Genomic DNA, 17,646 nt, shown 5'->3' with positions numbered 1-17,646 from the left:
GAGAGGAGAAACAGAGAGACTGAAAAGGGGTATAGCAAGATACCACAGCAGAGAGATAGTCAGGAGCAAGACCATAGAGACATTTGAAGACAAGGCATAGGAAATAAAATTTATGTTGAGTGTGAAAAGATAACCAGCCAAGAGTAGCAAGAGAGGAAGAGATAGAGTCTCGGAAAGGAAGGAGGCAAAGAAGATGAATAGAAGAGTTAAAAACAGATTTGAGAGGGGCAAGACGAGAAATTGGGAGCCCAAAAAGAGCAGAGGAGCAATAAAAGTGTTGGGAAAAGATAAGAGGAAATCAACAATTTAGAGGCTTGAAAAGTGAGAAATGGACGGGCTTTACGGATATTGTCTAGGTGAAAGCGACAAACGCGCGAAGTTAGAAATATTTTATGAGAGAAAGAAAGACTAGAATCAAAGTAGAGCACAAGATTTCGGGCGTAGACCAGATAAGAAGCTGGGATGGGGGAAGGAAATAAAGGAGGGTAGGGGAGAGGGGAAAGGGTGCTAGCAGGGGAAAAGAACCTCAGGTTTCCCAGCATTAAGTGTAGGATAGTGAGAAGACATCCAAGATGTAATGGCCAGAAGACAAGCAGAAAGAGTGTGGTGAATCTCAGAAGAAAACGCGAGAAAAAGTTGAGTGTCATCTGCATAAAGGTGCAGATGACACCGAAGGAAGAAATAATGGCGGCAAGAGGGGAAGTGTAAAGAGAGAGCAGAAAAGGGCATAACACGGATCCTTGTGGAATGCCATGGGCAAGCAAAAAAGATTTAGATGATTTGCCAGCACATGAAACAGAGAAAGTTCTTTGAGATAGATGAGATTGAAACCAGGATAGAACTGAGTCCACAAAACCGAAGGAAGCAAGAGACGCCAGTAAAAGAGAGTGGTCGACAGTGTCAAACGCGGCAGATAGATCCAAAAGAATGAGAAGAGATGAGTGTTTAGAATACCGTGCAGTAAGGAGTGCATCCAAAACAGAACTAAGAGCAGATTCTGTGTAGCCAAGAGGGCGAAAGCCAGACTGGAATTGTGAAAGAATGGAAGAGTTAGAAACAAAGGTAGAGAATTGGGAATAGACCAACCGTTCAAGTAATTTAGAGGGATAGGGGCGGCGGAAGGTTTCTTTAAAATTGGCATAATGGAAGCATGTTTAAAAGACGTGGGGAAAGTGGAAGTTGTAAGACAGATATTGAAGAAAAAGGTGAAGTAGAACACTAATGGAGGGTAAACTTTAAGACTCAGTGCAGAAGGGATTGGATCAGCAGGAGAGGCAGTGTGGTGAGCTTTGGCCAATAGAAAGTGTCAGCGTTAGAGATTGGTTGAAAATAGGAGCTGGAGGTAGAAGAAACAGGGGTAAAAGAAGTTGTGACACTGGGTCAAATGAAAACTTCAATATGAGAGCGAAGAGCAGCTACCTTAGAGGAGAAGAATTGGGCAAGGCTGACAGAGTAGAATTAGCAGAGTAGTGAAGAGTGGGAGGAGAAAGAAGTCAAGAAAGAATTTGAAAAAGACGCCTAGGGTGGACAGACTATGTGTGCAAGAGATCAGAAAAGAGATCAGAAAAGTAGAGACGTTTAGCAGAGAATAAACAGTCGTCGTAGAGCGCATGATAGGAAAAGCATGAGGAATGCTCTGCCGTAGGTTTGGTTTTGAGCCAACGTTTTTCAAAGCGACAAAGGAAACGGTGCATGGAACAGAGATTGGAGGAAAGCCATGGTTGAGAAGGTTTGCAAGTGAGATGGAAAGGTGATAAGGGGTACAGTAAGTGAAAAGAAGAAGAGAGAGAGGAAGAAATAGTGAGGCAGCCGCATCAGGTGTTAGGGATGGAACACCTGATGCTGATCTCCGTTTGAAACTCCTTCATTTCTGAGAAGGTCCTCAGATTCCACCCCCCCCCACCCCTCTAAAGAACATCATTGTGTGGGAACGCTACTGAAAGTCCGCTCCCATCCCATTCGCCCTCTTCCTTTACCCATACATGCCAACCCTCCCGATATAGGCGGGAGAGTCCCGATTTTTCAGTGAAAAATATTGCTATTTTTCATGCTCTTCCGCCTAAAATAACCATAGACCCAATGCATTCCTATAGGAAACTGCATGTTTCCCGATTTCTTTGGGGAAATCTCCCTCTCAGGTACGTCGCAATGTTAGCATGTATGCTTTACCTCCTCCTGCCTGCCTCACCATTATTGGGGGTGGGACAGTGGAGGTCTGGGGACTCCAGTCCCCATGTATCTACTCTCCACCACGACACAATCCCCTCCTGTTGACGACCTACTTCCTGTTCCTCTGCCATCATAGCTGCTCCTGCGTGTCGACGCTCTGCTGTCCAAAGCTTCTCGGTAGTCTGCTGTGCATCCTTCTCCCAGTAGGCCTCTAACACCACACCCACAGAATTCCTAAGAGCGTCCGCCACCTCTTTCCCGGAGTGGGAGTGCCAGCACTACATGTTCTACCTGAAAATAAGGAAACCTGTTGACTGTAGTGTCAACACATTTCCCACTCGCAAATGTCAAAGGAAAAAATGTGTGTTTCTGTGTAAACTTCACGCTACCATCTTATCCAAAGTAGGCACCGAATAAAGTGCTAAAAAAAAATCGGCATACGTTGTTGCCTGTGTGCCCCCTCCCCCAATCACCATTCGTGAGTTCTATTTGTCATCAACGATCTTCAAACATCAGACTCACTATTTGGGCTTCAACGTCAGGCAGATGAACTTGCCTTGAGGGTAAACAGCTTCATATCCATGATCTCTGTTTAAACAGTTATGCCGTGGCACTCTGTTATTTGGTATGACAAGGTATTTGTGTATACACATTTTTAAATATACATCTGTATCTAAGGGAACCAATATTCCTTATACAATACCTAGGCTGATAAAGATCTTTAGTTGGAATGTGAAAGGTATAAATAGCCCTCTAAAAAGAAGAAAAGTACTGAGTTTTATTAATAAGAGAGGAGCAGACATAGTTGTTTTGCAGGAAACACACCTTGACTAAGCACGGAGTGATAATATTTCGAATAGGTCATATAACAAGGAAGTGTCAGGCTGTTATTTAAGTAATTCTAGGGGAGTTAGTATTTTATTTGGAAAAATCAGAGGTTAGCTATAGAAAAAAATAAACAAGATCCAGAAGGTAGCTATGTGGCTGTGTGGATGGTAATAGAAAATCAAAATGTAATTTTATTTAATATAAATGCCTCAAACTTAACAAAAATTGATGACACCTTAGTGGAACTAGGAGAAGCAGAGGTGATGGTGGAGATTATAATACTGCGCTGGACATGATGTTTGATAGGACAAGTAAGAGATCCTCAAGCCCAGAGAACAAAGCACGTAAGGGATTGTTAAGGCTACAAGAGACGTGGGATTTGGTCTGATGTGTGGAGGAAACTGCACCCAGTTAAGAGGCAACGCACATTCTACTCAGATGTCCACAAGACCTTTTCACATATTGACTTATTTTTAATCTCAAAAGGAATCTTTAGAGAGTTCACACCTGTGAAAATAGGAGAGATGGCAATTTCTGACCATGCTAACATAGAACTGACATTAGATGGTTCTCTAGGGGATCAGTAGGAAAAGGGACGGTGGCGCCTCGAATTTGTAGAGCACATAAAAGTAAAAAATATCATATTTAACAGAAAAACTGAATCTTCATCAAGACCTTTTTATGGTATGGATGCCCTAAAGGCAACAGTGAGAGGTTTTATAATTAGTTAATTAACATATAAGCAGCTAGCAGCTGGACAGCAACTATGCTAGGGCAGAGCAGTTATGAGGAGACACACCAAACGATAAGAATAAAGCAAATTAGGAGAGAGACAGATGCTCTTTAGACCACAAACTGAGCTAAAGGAGGAGCAGAGGTTCTTCTACATGAGACAGGCTACTTGGGTGTATGGTGAGAAGGTGGGGTCTCTCCTGGTCCAGTGATTGTAGATTAATGAGATTAAGAATCAGATTTTACTAATTGAAAAACATAATAGTGTGGTTTTAAGGAAGAATGAAGAGATCTGAAATACCTTCAAAGACGTCTATGAAAAACATTATATCCCTGAAACATGTACGCAGTATCTAGTTTTATGGAAAACATATTTTTGCCAAAGTTAGATTTGGCGGAGAGCAATAGCTTGGAAATAGATATCACTTCAGAAGAAGTTATTGAAGCAATAAACTCAATGGGTATGGGTAAAAGCCGAGGACCGGATGGTTTACCGATTGAATTGTATAAGAGCTTTTATACTGACCGAGGCATTTCATTGATTAAGCTGTTCAAGTCCATTGATAGCAAAGTTGCTTGCATGCAAGCTGTGGAGAAAGTGCAGTTATAGCAATTCCAAAATCGGATCGGAATTATAGTTATTGTGCCAAGTACTGCCAGTCTGCCTACGCAGACTTCTTTCTGTCTGGTGATTCGTAAGAACCAGACTGATCTTCATGATGGGACCGGGCAGTTCAGATAATAAGAGTACGTTGATTGATATCATCTATTTGTGAAATAAATCCATTAGCCCATGTGCTGCCATTAGTATTGATGCAGAAAAAGCATTTGAAAGGGTTAATTGGAATTAACTCTGGTCAGTGCTAAATAAGATTGGGTGCGGCCAAACTTACTCAGCCTATTTGATGCGTTATATAATTGTTCTAGAGTGCATGTCGCAGTAAATGGGATGACGTCTAGTACCTTTGAGAAGATGAACTAGACAGTGTTGTCAGTGCCATCCAATTTTCTTCAATCTGTTCATTGAACCTCTAGCATCACTGATAAGGAATGATCAAGAAGTCATAGGGATTAACATTGGGTAATATGAATCACAGGTTCTGCTCTGTGCAAACGACCTACTGGTGTTAATCTCAAACCCTGGTAGTTTGTTTCAAATGCTACTAGAGGTTTTAGAAGTCTCTGACTTTAGGGTTAACACTGACAAAGTAGAAATATTTCCATGTGAAGTGCTACAAGGGTTACGGTCTGCTGAGGAGACCGGGCTGTGCGGTTCACTTTAGGGCTTGTGGTATTGTGACTACCATTTGCTTACACATGGAGACAGTTGTTTTTCTTTAAAAGCACTGCGCATTTCAGAGCACGCTAAGTGCGACAAGTGTTACAGTCTGCAGTCCACTGGCCGCGGCTGGGACCGAGACTGAGTTGGCACCGGGGAATTGCTTCCAAGCTGGTATGATATATTTTCTCTGTGACTCCTAGCCTGGTTGCTACTGAAATCCATGGTCTATAATCTCTGCAGCCGTACAGGTGATCTTACTCTTATTACGAGGCTTGCTCCCCTCGAAGACGAAGCGAGAGCAAGGGCCACTGTGGAGGGTAAAATTATGGCTTTATTTGAAGCAGTTGATGCCAGAGGCAGGATGGACTGTGGTGGTCCAGGTACGGAACCTAAAGAGGATCCTGCAAACAGTACGGCAGCCTCTATTATAGACAATAACTGTTTGTTGGACATATGCCTAAGCCTCCAGAGAGGTGGAACAAGTCTAAGGCGCCAATCAATAATAACAGCGTTTCCCTGGCACACACTAATTATTTAGACATGGTACTTTGGATTATTAACAACTCATTTAGTGATCTAAGTCACAGTCCGATGCTAGCCCCACCGATGCCCTCAGACCTGGTTAATTCTCTTACACTTTCTCCATCTCCTACCACAAGGACATTTCATGACAACCAGTGATCTACTGATAACACAGCTCTGCGTTTTTGGGCTCGAAAAACACCCAAAGAGATCAGTATGGAGCACTGGCGAACATAGAAGGCTCTCTACAAAAAATTGTGGATTTGTGGTCTTACCAGAGACATAAAGCATTTTCCAACATTCTGGAAATGCCCAAATTGACTGGTAATGTAGCAACCATAGAGCCAGTGAATGTAGCCCATAAGGAGATGTTCAAGAAAACGGTGTGGGAGCTGTCTCCCTGAATGAAAACTGTGCACCATTGTGAAGTGATGCACTCCTACTCCCTATGAGCAGTGTCCCTTCTATTGAAACTGTGGTTGTTTCTAATTTGATTAGTAGTTCAAACACCAAAATCCAGAATAGGAAAAGGAAGCCGACAAGCCAAAATAAAACCCTGAAAAGTTGAATTATCAAGCAGCCTAAACATCCGGCAGATACAGAGCCACTAGATCAATTATTAAAAGAAATTGAAGAAAATACAATGTCCTCCTCCAATATTAAAGAAGGTATGAGAAAAAGGAAAAGGAAAAAAACTATCAAAAAGGAGAGGCCGTAAGCAGGGTAGTAGTCTTGATGGCTGGCTGATACAGAGAATATTGAATTCCCCAGTACCTACAAAAGACTCTGATAATGTACTATTGGTGGACAGTCTACATTCCATGCAGATAACCCTAGCCCCTGAACAAGAAAAGAGGATTGATTTTCTCTCTTGATCTCTATCGATTAGCCAACCAGATGAGGGTAGTGTTTTAAACTTCACGTATCTAATGCTCTCAAGATCAGAGAAAAGTGCTGACGTGAAAAAATGTCCTACATCTACTTAGGCTATTTCAGACAGTAGCATTAGCAACTGTGTTGCTATCAAAGATATTTTTGATACTGATGAGAAAGGAGCCTTAACAGATCATGGTCCTCATTACTAGTTTGCTGGTAAAATTCCAGTGTTACCGCATTGCCGGTGGCACCGTTTCGGCACCTGTTGCACCAGAGCCACCCGCAAAGTACGAGGTGTCGGCCCCATGCATTCCGACACACCAGAAACGTTGCCACTGGCACCACGGAAACACAGTGAAAATCCACAGAATCCGATTGTACCTTAATCCACACTGCCGGTGACATGCAGCAGTACTGGAAACAGAGGCAATGGAAACAACAACACTGGAAGTACTGTGACCGGAAATAAAGTGATCACTGTAACAGGAAACTTGCCGGTGGCCTTTTCTGAAAACACAATGCACTTTAAATTGGCAGGTTCCAGTAGCCATTCACACCTCCTGACTGTGGAAGTCCATCACAAGCAATGGCATCATGGATACCAGAGAGATGCCAGTGCAAGCCTGCCGCGCTTTACAGAGGCAGAGCTTAGTATGCTTACTGACACCATTGTCGAGCATGCTGGGGAGATCTTCGCAACTGACCACCACCGCAGAACCCAGCAAAGAAAAATCACCATCTGGGATGAAGTTGCCCAAAAGGTGTCTGCAGTCGGAACCACCCCCAGCACAGTCCGCGACTGCCGCAAGCAGTGGATGACCTCCACCTGAGGGTGAGGAACCTCCTCTCTGCCCACCGCAAGCAATGCATGGCCACAGGTGGTGGAACATCCTCATTGATCCGTCTCATGCGCTGGGAGGAGAAGTGCAGCAGCGTGCTGCAAATGGAGGCGATTGAAGGAGTAAGAGCTGCAGAGGCCGGAGCCGGGACACCTGTCTTGGGCGGTGAGTACATAATGCCCCAATACAATAATCACACCTGAAAGCCAGGTAGCTACACCCTCTTGCCACTGGAGTGTGGGTGCCCAACACGCACCACATTTCCACAGCCTGAAATCACATTGCCACTGGGACAGCACCAGCCCCAGTGGCCCATGATGTCAGGCACCGGAAAATTTAAGTCCACATTCCCATGTGGGCACACAGGAAACAATGGCCATGGGTGTATGAAAGCACTGGCACCCTCTAGAATGGTGGCAGCTCCACTGTGCATGCCATGCCTACAGGTGCCGGTGCCCCCGGAAAGCCAGAGCAGCTGAGAGCAACGGACCCTGCAACATACATTGGGAGTGTGTCGGCTGGAAATGGCACTCGTACGATGGCACCAGCACCCTCATATCCAGTCCGGCAGCCCTGTACTGCATCACATGGAAATGCACAACACCGCACCTAACTCATACACAAGTCGCCCCCGCCCTCGTCGTTCCATGGACAGGAACAATGTGCACTGAAAAGACACCCATTGCCATGCACGCACCAAAGGCGGTCTGACAGACAACGCCAGGTCAATTCGGGAAGCACAGCTGCCATGCACACATGGCCAAGTGCATTGTCGCCCTACCCATTCTCGGACATAACCCTCCATCTTCGCTGGTGCACATGGACCAACTCAATTGACTGGTCAGCTCAACACACACCTCCCCCCTGCTCAGCCTACCATCTCCACCGTACCACTACAGCACCGATTTGGCATTTCCACAGTCCTCATCTCCCAACTCCCATCCTGCACCAGCATCCCCATCCTCTCCCAAATCCTGTGCCAACCAAGTCACATGCCCTGTCTTCCATGCCGGCCCCAATCCCACTGTAAAGACTGGAGGGGGGGGGGGCTGTACTCCTGCTCTCTATATGGTAGAGGAGAGCCACATAGGACCCCAGCCAAGATTCTCTATTGTGGTAGCAATGGATGAGCAATCAAGGCCTAGCTTCTCAGGAGGTATTGCGGGGTGGTTTTTAAGTACGGTGTAGTCCCCAAGCCCCCACAAAGGAATGTCCACACGCTGTATTAGTTAAAACACAGTCTTTATATAATTAAGTTCAAGGTTATGTACACAATCAAATTAACTCACTTTGTGCTCAGTAAATCTACAATGGCAAATATATACAGTTCTGAGTGGTACCACAATTATCAGATTTCATTAAAGTGCATCAACTGTACTCTGGTTAAATGTCACACAAATCACTTAATAAAGGTAACCAACAATAGATATAGGAGGAAAGCAGTTGGTTAAAACAATTGGCAGAATAGTGGCCTCTACCGTTAAATACAGTTCTGTGTGGAGATCCCCCCACCTGTGTCATGATTCACCGTTTCCGCCCTTTCTGGACTACATGGTCCATCAGACACCGCAACATCCTTTCGAGCAGATTTCCAACATGGCTGACGACAATCCGAAGTTACTGGTCTAGTGTTTCAACTGACTTGCCACTTCCAAGACAACACACACATAGCATCGGGAGAGCCTGAAGTGGCCAAACAATGAGACAGCAGGAGTTGCACATGCTTTAATGCATGGGATACCACGTTGGGAATCTTTCAGGCAATTGACATACCCACTCATGTTAAACAGCTAGTACCCGCAAGTACTCTGCAAGTAAAGTCACACCCAATGGTGGACTAGGAGTTAGGCACCCCTAAAGGAATAAAGATATGCCTCCTAAATACTATATCCCTGAATAATCAAGCCAGGAACATACACAACCTGATTGTTGACAACACCATCAACGTCCTCTGCCTCACAGAAACTTGGGTGCGTGATTCAAGTGGCCCCATGGTCAAAACCGCGTTGCCAGAAGGCTATTCGATCTTTTGTAAGAATAGGGAACAAGGACAGGGAGGAGTAGTGGCGATTATAGCAAGGAAAGATCTCCATATGTTCCCAGACCCATGTTGCTGCCAGGGTTGTGAAATCCTTCAAATGAAGTTTACCCCAACTAATAACAGCTGTACAAATGTAATAGTGGTATATAGACCACCATCTACTATGACAGATTTGAATGAAGAAATAATTCAGCTGTTAGATGGCCTTAATGGAACTAATACAGCAACCCCATTTATGGGGGACCTAAATCATTGGAGGGGGAGCCCAAAGATAAGGAGGCCCTGGTGCTAGAAAAAGCCTTAAACGATATAGAGTTCAAGGTGTGCAACAACGAGCCTACTACACCAAATGGCAATATACTAGATTGGGTAGTATCCTGCAACCTGGATGTCAAAATTGAAGGAACCACACTGTGTATATGGACGGACCACTACAGGGTTCATTTAGTTACTACCCCGCAGTGGCCAGGCCCCAAAATGAAGAATGCGCAAAAAAGAGTTCTAAATAGAAACTTTAACAAAATTAAGAGGACACAGTTAGCACAATGTATACAGGACGTCATGACACAAACTACAGAAATAGACTCATGTGAACATCTAGTCTCAATATATAACACACTGGCTCAAGTAGTCGACCAGGCTGCTACAACCAGGTGGAAACTAGTAAGGGCAAATATAAACCATCAAAAATGGTTCTCGGCCCAGCTAGCCTCCTTAAAGAGAGAGAAAAGCAAACTAGAATCTAGATGGATACAACAGCCAACCACTGAAAATAAGAACAAGTGGAAAGACGCAGACTCTCGGTACAAACAAAGCATTATCGCGGCTAAGGAAAACTTCTACAATGAGCAAATAGCCACAGCTACAAACTATGAGCAAGCTTTTTGAGATTTTGAGAACTTTAGAAAACCTCCAAATCATAACCCCTCATGCCCAACCATCACAGAGCGAGTGTATAAAAGTACAGGAGGCCTTCAGGTCAAACACTTCAAAGGCTAGAGAAACAATCAGGAGAAATAAACGTACAATACCGGATGGACTAAACTCAATGACTGACCCACTGGAGCTTAGAATGGCCGAGAAATTTGACTTCCAACCTATTAGAACTGAAGACATGAGTTCGCTCCTAGCTTCCATGAGACCTACATCCTGCGCAGAGAACATACTAACCCCGAGAACAGTATTGCAACACCGAGAAATCTTCCTACCATTCTTTACACGATTAGTAAACGCATCCTTCCGAGACAGTCATATTCCAGAAGACATTAAAATCGTCACAGTAACCCCTTTGGTCAAAAAGCCTGGATTGGACCAAAGAGATCCACGCAATCTACGGCCAATTACAACTTGTAATTTCTTATTAAAGATTCTTGATAAAGCTGCCACGTTGCAGATGCAAGCTTTTGTGGAAATCAACAATATCCTGCATAAACAACAATCAGGTTTCAGGATGGCTCATAGCACTGAATCAGCCATGCTGGATCTTCAGAGACGCATGTTCAGTATTATGGGTAAAGGCAGGTCGGGCATCCTAGTATTGCTCGACCTGGCTGCGGCCTTTGATCTGCTAGATCATGAACAGCTGCTTCGGTCAGTGGAACAGATGGGGGGGTTGCTCATTTAAGACAACAAAATGGGTCCTCTCTTTCCTGGCCAACCGAAGATCTAAAATACATTGGGTGGAATCCTTCTCTCACCTGGCCACCATAGATTGCGGAGTCCCTCAGGGGGCTAGTTTGTCCCCTCTACTTTTCAATCTTTGAGATTTCTGTGCACAGTACTTGACAACATCAGAGCTTTCTTTACAAACTACACCAAAGACACGCAGCTGGTGCCCGTAAACTTGAGACAGTGTATAATGTCATAGAGGCCTGGATGACATCCAATTGGATGTGTCTCAACGGGAACAAGACAGAGTTAATGATTTTTTGATCATGCCAGGCCCACGCTAAATTAGGTAAGGAATACGAGACCTTCCAGATCAGTAACTCTCCCATACATGTCTTTGAAAAAGTAAAGACCATGGGGATCCTCCTGGAAGCACCAATGGGTGCGGAATCACAGTTGAGTAATATGAATAAAAACTGCCAATATTACTTACGACTATTAAGCTAAAGCTACATCAGGCCTTTGCTAAACGAGAAGAATAGTGGCATCATAGCCAGGGCTACGATTTTGTCTAGACTGGACTATGGGAACGCTCTAATGCTGCGAGCAAACAAAGGGTTCATTGCTGGATGTCAGATTATTATGAACAGTGCAGTAAGGATTGTCAAGAAGAAAGCAGGAGGGAGCATAACACCGTAGACACAAAAGCAATGCACTGGTAGGTGGTCAATGAACAGATTATCTCCAAGGCCATGACCATAGTCCACCGATGCCTTCATGGCAGGGCACCTGGTTATTTGAGAGAACAGATAACTCATTACACCCCAGGTCAATCCTGAGATCCAAATCTGCTGGTCAAATAGTCTGCCCTGGCTTTAAGTGCTCAAATGGGCTTGGGCGGGTCATTTCCAGTAAGAGTCGCTGAAGTATGGAATGGATTAACAAAGACAATCAGACTTGAGAGCAACTACATAGTTTTTAGGAAAGCACTGAAGACAGATATCTTCAGATAATCACAGTATATTCCAGGAGAGTCAATGAACCAGTCAATTGTCTTGTTAAACTTTGTTGTCTTTGTCCAAATGTGTGCTCCCTGATGCCTGTGGGCTTTGGCGCGTTATAAATAAATAAATAGTTGGAAAGAATCCATTCTTATAACAGTGTACAACAAGGAAAACAGAATGGACCCTTCAAATCACAGACTTTCTATGCCCTTATTTTAAAACACATAAACAAATGGGTGGAAGAGAAAGGCCTTTTAAAAATGTTCCAGACTGGGTTTAGATGATCTCATAGCACCTCGCATAACATCTGTACCCTTCATCACGTAATGGCGGAAGCTTCATGTCGCCCTAACAGGAAATAATTTCTTTGCTTTATAGGCTTTTGACTGTGTCTCACTCTCTTTATTATGGGTGAACTTGCTTGATGGGCATTAGACCCATGTTTACTCCTTGTTATAAAGTTAATGCATGTAGACACCACATTTACTGTTAGGGTTAGCCAGGATGGTTCTATTGTTTGTCCTATTCCCACAAACCGAGTTATCAAACAGAGGTGCATTTGCGACACTCTGTTATTCAATCTCTGCGTCTCTGATATGGGTGCTACAATTAGATCTAGCCGTACTTTCCACAATACATTAAAAAGGAGGCTATACATTGGTTGGCTTATTTAGACGACATGGTGCTTCTCGATTATACTTCAATTGGTCTCCAGCACTCCATGGACGCCCTTTACAATTAATATGAAAATGATTCATTCGAAATCTAAAATTATGATTATTGGCAAATGCCTTTAAACTGGAGACTGACTAACATTACGTTGGATGTAGTGGATAGCTATGTTTATTTGGGCTTCCCCAGTAACTCCTGTCCGCGCTCTCTTTTTATGGTAACTATATTATTCCGAAAGCAATGATGACATGGCTCGTAATAACGAGGTTGATTGCTTGAAAAGGGTACTATAATGTAGAGGCCCTCCTCATTATTTACAAATGAATATCATTACTGGTCTTTTGTGTGGGTTTGAAGCCCCATCAACCCGATATGCCACGTGGCTCGATAAAATCGAGGGGAAATTGCTTCGCTCCATACTGGATTTCCCAAGTGATGTGCTAGTAGAGGTACAGAGATGCGAGCTTGATCTCACATCTATTAGAGCCCTTTGGTTGATACAACGTAGCAAATTTATTTAAAGCTTTGTACTCTTCAACCTGAGGATAGTACACTTTGGGGCCTTGTTGCCTCTCATAATAACGATATGACACTTAACCCCTTCTTGGACCTGTACACATCTGTAATGGCTCACTTTGAATACATTGGCTTGACTCCAAATCAGTCTATGGTTTTGCCAAATGTCTCTTTTATATCAAAAAATAAAACTGTGGATTGGGATTGATCTGAAAATATGGGCACACTTAGCAATAAAAAGCAATATGTTGAATTTTACACTCAAGGTTTCACATATCTTATTAAAAAGGTGTTCATTGATATTGAGGAGATTTATCATCTAGCTACTTTTTAATATACTCCCCATGTTAGAGTATACTGGTATCTGGTCTGGCATTCCACGCAATGAAAGACTGTCATCTTTGCCACAAAACTACAGAAACCAGACACCATTTCTTGACTTCTTGTGGTGCTCTAAAGGAAAACTATGTTAACGGTTACTGCCATTTTCTAAGTCATGAGGACATTTTAACCGCTGACTAATGCTAGCGCCAGATATACGTGACCGAATCACTGGTGATCATCTCTGCTGGATTCTGCACTTGAACTTGCACTTTTTGAATCTGGACTTTTACCACATTTGAATCTAGCACCTTAGCAAAATCCCCTGTTAAGGGTTTATTCGTTTAAATTATTGATTGACCATTGGGATATTAATTGGATTTTAAGATAACAGCATTTTTGCCTGTTTTTTTTTTAAAGAAAAGGAACATTTAGATTTGATATCTGTTAAGTGTAAATTAAATTGTTTTTTATTGTAATTGTGATGTATTGTAATTGAATTTTGTAATACAAATGGATTATTCATTTAACCAAATGCACTTTAATAAACAATTAAACAAATTAAAGTTATCTTCATTATTTAATAGTAGATTAAAAATGTGTTTAATGCTTTAACCAATTCATTAGTGAGCCTCATTCCAGAATTCGTTTAATGGCAGGTTATTTTTTTAAACTGTTGTATAATTTAAATGAATACATTTTCATACAAGATGTAGACACTGTTTTGGAAATATTAGCTTTATATCTACCTGGCAGTTTATTCTCATTTAATTTGTTGGTAGAATACAAACATATTTGTAAGGTTGCATTTCACAGACCACAGTCATTAAAATTAAATAGTTTAATAAACCAAGCAAAAGATTATCTTCATGGCTTGTTGTCTTTTCTAGTACATTGATATTTTATATTTGCTTTTTATAAAAGGTACATCCGCACTATTCACAAACAAAAGTGGGATATTTTTCTGTTTCATAGTTTTACTTTTTAATTATCTTTCTATAAAATGGATTTATCCAAATCTCCTACCGGAGATAGATGATGAATTAAAATGTTCATTGTTATCAGTCTGAACTCCAAAGAATGTATTTGGATTGCAACTGGCAAGAGTATTTAATATTTAATTGATTCATCATATCATGTGGTTTTCAATTCTTGTAAACATTCTGCAGGATTTTTGACACATATGTTTTTTATAACATGTCACGAATACCAGTATTTTGAGGAGCTGTCATTCTAATAGGATTTAAAATACTTGTCAATATATTGGTGCTTCAGCATGATCTAAGGTGACTATGGTTTCTTGCATATTCCCAGATTGGATTTGAACCTATATTTATATCTGCCTTTATATGGCCTTTGCTATATTCCGAAATCACGGTTATTAAAAAGGTATATGGCTTGTGTATTCTAAAGATTTGGAGGCAAAACCACTGTTTTCCGCTTTTAGCAAGAACACATGCATGATATGCTATGTACTCAATTTCCATGCACTCATTAGTTGATTGTTTTAAAGGTTCCTGAATTTGACATCAAGTACTTCAAAAGTACTTTAGCTATAAAAGCATAAACTATATCATTGCTTTCTTTATACGTTTCATCAGCATAGTACATTTTGATAGAGGAAGTAAGTATAAGTTTAGCTGACATATGTTTTAAATATTTTGCTATGGTATATTTTCACAAATGTATTTTAAGTGCATCATGTATTAGTAATATGATCAATTCATGTGACAATCCTGGATACATGTTAAACTTACTATATCAGGGCTTAAATGTTCTAGCAAAAACAGAGATATGTAAAAATAAAATGAAAGTATGTTCATACCATTATAGGAAATTGAAAGTTTGGAATGTCTGTGAGATTCTTTTGCATCTTCATTAATACAGTGGATCAATATTGTTCCTGCCCACTCTCTAGCACTATACCATTTATAAGAGAATGCACAACAACATGTTAATGCACATGCAGTTTAAAGCCACAGCATTGTTCTTGGTATTCGTGGGCATAATGTACACATACTGCAGTATTGATCTATTTGTATTGTACACAATTGTGTACAATGTACTGCACTTTTTTAAAATTATAGTGGTAATTCTTGGACAATTCTTCAGCTAGCATTCACAGGGCAATTTAATAATTAATTGTGCAACTATTTTGTGAACGAAGAAATGCAAGAAAAGTATGAATGAGCATACCATTATAAGTAGTTTTATGATTCACATAAGTGTTAGTTGGTCAGGGCTGTTCTCCAAAAACTTTGGAGTGAGTGTTGAAAAATGTATTTTCAGTGTTTTAAGAAAATGTACCTATAATGAAATTCTGAGTAAATGGTTACCTTTTCAATGAAATTAAAGAATGTGACAGTTAAAAGAGTGTTACGATTGCTTGTGCAGATTGCACATGCCAATATAAGAATTCATTGTCTACACTACCTCACTGCAAATTAATACTAAACGTTACTAGACTCAAATGTAAAAATAAAATTAAACAATGTGAATACAATTATTTGAAGTTCACTCTTCCCTGCAAGTGTTGGTTGTCCCAGCATATGCTCTTCAGTACTTGTACCAGTGTCTAAAAATAAATGTAAAATGTTTACGCAAAAATGTAAATACAAAAATGACTGCTTGAACTTTTTTAAGCAAACTTAGTAAATGCAGTCTTTTTGAAAAAATATCTACTGACTTTTTACAATGTTGATTGGACAATGAGAAACAGCAGCATGCAGAATACTTGCAGAACCTGTGCAGTTGAGTCTTTCATGACATTTCAAATTGAAACGACAGATAAACTAGTACAAAATGTTACAAGAGCCATGGAATACACAGGAATTTACAAAAAATTAATGTTTTCAAAATTGACTGGACAATGAAAAACAGCATATCATTTTCAAAGAAAGCCAGCATTTGTGTCATCCTAAATAGCTTATTTATTGTAAAAAGAAGAAGATTAAGTAGGAAATTATGATTTTGGAAAACTGAAAAGTCTACTGCCTGACTGTCAAGCTCACTCTTGCGTTCCGTCAATTGCACTCCACCTTCCTGAGTACCCCTCACGCCCTTCTCCTCACCTGTGGTTTCCTGGTCCGACACAACTCCGAATCTCCGGATTCTCAATGCTTCTTCCCTGGATTGTCGATGTGGTCTGCCTCGAGAGGAAGCCACCCTGCCCCTCTAACTCGGGGCCAAGGGGGCCCCCGTACCGGGGCAGACCGGTTTTAGGGGAAAAAGCCAGCGGGCATAAAAAACCCCTCGTAGCTGAGCCAGGTAGCAGGATAGCAGGCACAGGGTACTAAATGCAGACAAGCAGGACAACAGGAAAAGGACTGACTGAACGGAGGAGTTTGAGAAGACAGTCGAGGGAAGGGGAAACAAGGAAACGCTACCATAGATAGCAAGGTAAGCCAAGAGAGTGCAATATTGAAGACAAGTAGAAAGAAAGAGCGGCGAAGCGCCGCGGAGGAAAGACCTACAGCGTATCAACCCGGAAGCTTGACGCGAAAGGTTGCAACGCATCTGCTTCCGGGTTGGTGCCGGCTAAAAGGACATCGCTGATCTGGAAACTAGACCGCTGCGGACAAGAACGTAATTACGTGACGGCAAAGTTAATGGCTGCTCCACCGCCAGCGTTTCCACAATTGCCAGGGACCGCGGTGTGTGACAGTATATCCCCCTCCCAATCCGAACCCTCCAGGTTTCCCTGGATGTGTCCGGTGAAAACGCCCGATGAGTCTAGATGCATGTATGTACGACCTGGGCTCCCAGGAGTCCTCGGAACTAGGATAGTTCTTCCATGACACCAGGTATTCTAGCCTGCCTTTATGGTATCTAGAATCAAGGATGGCAGACACCTCATATTCTTCTGGTCCAGATTTGGGATTACTCAAATGCCCAGTAGTCTTGCCCATCGGGGTGTCTGGATCCACAGGGCTGAGAAGGGAGGAGTGAAAAACCGGATGTACCCGGCCCATGGATTTGGGTAGTTGCAATCTAAATGCCACTGGATTAATCTTCTTGATAATCTTGAAGGGACCGATATATCTGGGGGTTAGTTTGGTCGGATGTACCCACCTAGGCAAGTATCTAGTTGATAGCCAGACCCGATCGCCCTCCTTCCATTCCGGACAGGGTAACTGAGCCCGATCAGAGTGGTCTTTATATCTGCGTCTGGCCAAAGCTAAACTCTGTAATGCAGTGTCGTGGGCTTTAGTGATTTGATCAAGTGTGGATTCGATG

At 42.2% G+C, this 17,646-nt stretch overlaps 1 protein-coding gene across 1 annotated transcript in view; it reads left to right on the top strand.

The window, feature by feature from the left end:
- LOC138460621 (monocarboxylate transporter 13-like) overlaps nt 1-7,239 on the top strand; it is a 57,490-nt gene extending 50,251 nt beyond the window's left edge. Inside the window, exon 3 of the mRNA XM_069607209.1 lies at nt 6,947-7,239. Within this exon, the coding sequence (XP_069463310.1) occupies nt 6,947-7,239 (293 nt within the window). The remainder of the gene's footprint in view (nt 1-6,946) is intronic.
- The last annotated feature ends 10,407 nt before the right edge of the window (nt 7,240-17,646 follow it).

This window comes from Ambystoma mexicanum, chromosome 1p (assembly GCF_040938575.1).
Source record: "Ambystoma mexicanum isolate Mex_15411 chromosome 1p, UKY_AmexF1_1, whole genome shotgun sequence".
In the NCBI taxonomy this organism is placed as follows: Eukaryota; Metazoa; Chordata; class Amphibia; order Caudata; family Ambystomatidae; genus Ambystoma; species Ambystoma mexicanum.
The sequence above is the reverse complement of the archived record's forward strand: the minus strand, read 5'-3'. Positions and strand labels throughout refer to the sequence as shown.